At 28.9% G+C, this 4,052-nt stretch overlaps 1 protein-coding gene across 1 annotated transcript; it reads left to right on the top strand.

Annotated features, from left to right (window-relative positions):
* The first annotated feature begins 500 nt into the window (after positions 1–500).
* On the top strand, positions 501–2,136 carry LOC131622958 (F-box/kelch-repeat protein At3g23880-like). The gene is made up of 2 exons (XM_058893966.1): positions 501–1,759; positions 2,034–2,136. The coding sequence occupies exons 1-2, from the start codon at positions 501–503 to the stop codon at positions 2,134–2,136; spliced, it is 1,362 nt and encodes a 453-aa protein (XP_058749949.1).
* Positions 2,137–4,052: the final 1,916 nt, after the last annotated feature.

Below are 4,052 nucleotides of genomic sequence, written 5' to 3'. Positions count from 1 at the left end.
TATAGTAATATATATGTATATATAGTAGAAAATATATGTAGAAATAAATTTGGTATATAAATGTAATTCTGTTCCATGTATTATATTTATAACATAACTGAATATATAGTAATATATATGTATATATAGTAAAATATATATGTATAAATAAAATTTGGTATATAAATTTAATTCTGTTCCATGTATTATATCTATAACATATATAACTCATATTATAATTTGGTAATGTATTATTTTTAAGGGATAGTCAAGAATTTTTATACAAATGGTAATTCGGTTCAGTTTTAGTAAAAAAAAAATGGTAATTCGGTTTTTTACACTTTTAAAATTTTATTAATGAATTTACTTTATATATACATAGGCACTTTTAAGTTCAATTTATTTATATATATTTATGTGAAATTACCTTCATATTTTCATTATTCTTTTCTCAGTTCTCACTTCTTCCTGCTCTTTTGCCAATACGATTTTATAATTTTAACTTCAATATAATTGCTCCAATGAATATTCTTCCACTTAAGAGGCAACTTCAGTCTAGAATATCATTTAAGCAGATGTTCATTCCACTTGAGCTCATCACAGAAATCCTCTCTCTACTTAATGTGAAAGACATCCAGCGATTTAGGTGTGTAAGCAAATCTTGGAATACTTTCATCTTTGATTCAACTTTTACCAAAAGGCACCTTGAGGTACCGTCTCGAAATCCACACCTCGTATTATCAATTCCTGAATGCCCTTTAACTTGTGTGGTATCGGTACCCGTTCAACGATTACTTGAGACCCAATCGATAACTGTTGTCGGTGACATTTATCTAAGTCTTAAATGGGGTATTTCTGAAGTTGTCGGTTCCTGCAACGGATTGATCTGTGTGCTTTTCAAATCTATCACAAATGTAGAAACCAAGTACAAGTTTTGTTTGTGGAACCCGGCAACAAGGACAATATCGGAAAAATTAGGAATTTTTTGCGAGAATGAGCCTTTAATTAGCCCTTTCAAGTTTAGTTTTGGTTGTGATTATTCAACAGGAACTTATAAGATAGTAGTGCTTCATACCGAAAGAAATGAAGGTGCTGAGAGCGACGACGATATATGGATAAGCAAGGTGAGAGCTTTCAATTTAGGAGATAGTTGTTGGAGATATATTCAAAGTTTTCCTTTGATTCCTCTTGTTTGGAATGATGGTGTGCATTTGAGTGGAACTATTAATTGGTTATCTATTCACGGTGCTTACATATCCATGTCTGATGGAGAAAGATTTAGAGCTTTCATTCCGGATGTTAAACAGTTGGTGATTGTTTCTCTTGATCTTTCATCCGAGACATACACACAGTTTTTGCTTCCTAAGGGTTTTAATGAAGTGTCGTGCCTTGAGCCATCTCTTCGGGTTATGATGGATTGTCTTTGTTTTTCACATGATTTTAATAAAACTGAATTAGTTGTATGGCAAATGAAGGAGTTTGGAGTCCACGAGTCTTGGTCTCAGTTATTCAGAATTGAATATTTTAATCTTCAAATAAATAATCCTCCCATTGAAGATGATTTCTTTTACGTTGAATACATGAAATGTGAGATTCCATTGTTGCCATTGTTTGTTTCTAAGGATGGAGATACATTGATATTGGCATATGACGAAATTGACGCAGTAATTACTTATGATCAAAGGAAAAAGACAGTAAAGAGAACTAGAATTTCAAATGAATTAATAGACTGGTTCACGGCCGTTGATTATGTTGAAAGCTTGGTTTCAACTGATTGGAAGTAAGTTCTTTTTTATTTTATATAATTTATTTATGTTTCTTAAAAATCTTTATAATAACACATTATGTGAATATTACATGTGATAATACCTTAGGTTGATTAAGCTATAAAATAATTATATATTGATCATTGTAAAGCGATATCCAATTTATTGTATAGATTTATTATACCTGTTAATCTACCGATAGATACAAGCAAGTGACAGGCTTGTAAATATTTATTGTATAGATATAAGTGTTAATTTATTTCTAAAGCGATATTTTTTTAATTATAGATCTGGAGATGAAGGTAGAGATGAAGATGAAGATGATGATGAATATGAAGATCAACTTAGTGACATTGATATTGGGTTTGGTGGATGGACTGGTTTGTATTAGATTAATAATCTTCATTTTATTATATTTGCATAGAGGGAAATACATGCAGCAACACATAGGTATTAGTATCTGCAAGTTCTCTAGTTGTTGTTTGTGTCATTTTGTTAACATAAAACTTGCTCTGCGAGTGTGAGTATTGTTGGTTTTTTTGAATATTCTAGCATGTAGATTCAATGTCACTTATTGTAAAGACATTATTTAGCTTATCTTAACATTTTGAAATGATTTGGAAACAACAATTGTTACAATTTTATTTTTTTCATATTTGTTTTTGTTTATAATATGATTTTGTTGATGTCATTTTTTTGTTTTATAAGTGAATTGAAATTTTGAATTATTGATGCATTTTATTTTTGGGTCAACTATTTACTTATACATTAGAAGACTAAGATATGATTCTGCAAGGTGAATTACCTCATATGAAATAATTTCTTCTCAATTTTTTTTAAAGGAAAGTGTGTGATTCGAATCACAACACTTATTGACTCGAAACATAGGCTATTTAATTCGAATCATGGAAATTAAAATGTTCTTCAAAATTAACTATAGTTTGAATTATGCTTTGTGTGACTTGAATCACAGACACGAACATATGATTCAAATCAAAATAACAAATTATTCACTTTACTACCTTAGATTCAAATAATTCTTTCTTTGATTCAAACCACAACCTAATAATTTGACTCGAAACATATTGTATTTCATCTCACCTTTTTTGTGTATTATCTCTAGCACATATTTAAACGCGTTCTTGTCTTTTTATAAAGGTTGTTGAAACATTCAGGGAAAACAAGTTAATTATTCTTGATTGTGATTTGGTCAATTTAAATACATTGATTAAATCTAGGATATTCACGAAGAGCCACATACTTATTTGTTAAGAACTTTGAGAGAAACCATGAGAGTTTCTTTATTCATAAACCACTACTACGAAAAATATATTTAACAATGTTTGGAAAAGATATATAATCACGTAGGTCCTGGCGTTGTTATGTAGAGTATTGTTGTAAATACATTACTTACAATCACGGTCCAAGAACTGTTGTAGGTTTCGGGAAAGCGCGCACGATATTACAACGGTTAGTTAACTCAACCGTTGTGATAGACCTAAAGGTCTCAGGTTCTATTCTCAGCAACGGTATTTTGGAACATAAATTACAATTCATCACGATTACATTAGATAACCGTTGTGAAAAGTACCAATAGTTTATTATGTACTATGTAGATTGCTTGTTTTTCATACACCTCATTGAAGAAATACAACCATTCAAATTGATGAAAGAGTATATAATCTGAAAATTAAACTATTCTTGAAAACCAACTTAAACAAACCATTATTTTCTGAATTGCATGTCTATCATCATTCATTTCTTGCTCTTTAACACATAAAATATGGTTCAATGATATGATTCTTTCATTGCATCGATTTCTTTAATTCTAGTTTAATATGAATAATATCAATTTATTGGATAGGTCTATGTCATCATCGTCGCTTATCATCGTGATTGTTATGATGAATTATCATCATAAAAATTACGATGATAAGTAATCTCTAAATTAAAAGTAGTGTTCGCGTTTTTGAATTATTATAGTCATCTCTAAATTAATCATTTCTATTGTTATCAATTTTCTAAAATATAATCAATCCTAATGTTTTTAGATATTCAAATCTTTAGTCATAAGATAATGCTTAATATCTTAATGAATTTGAAATTAAAATTAAACATAAGAATATCATAAATATACTAATTTAAAGGTTTTACATCAATGTCTAAACTACATTAAGTCAAACATTTACGAATTCCACAATTGTATAATCTTAAACTGTAAATCAATTATTTGGTGATCAAGCAAAAAAAGACATCAATGATCTATATTAGAAGCTAAAAGTAGGATCAGATAAATATTCACACTTT

Source organism: Vicia villosa, unplaced genomic scaffold (assembly GCF_029867415.1).
Source record: "Vicia villosa cultivar HV-30 ecotype Madison, WI unplaced genomic scaffold, Vvil1.0 ctg.000045F_1_1_3, whole genome shotgun sequence".
In the NCBI taxonomy this organism is placed as follows: domain Eukaryota; kingdom Viridiplantae; phylum Streptophyta; class Magnoliopsida; order Fabales; family Fabaceae; genus Vicia; species Vicia villosa.
The sequence above is the reverse complement of the archived record's forward strand: the minus strand, read 5'-3'. Positions and strand labels throughout refer to the sequence as shown.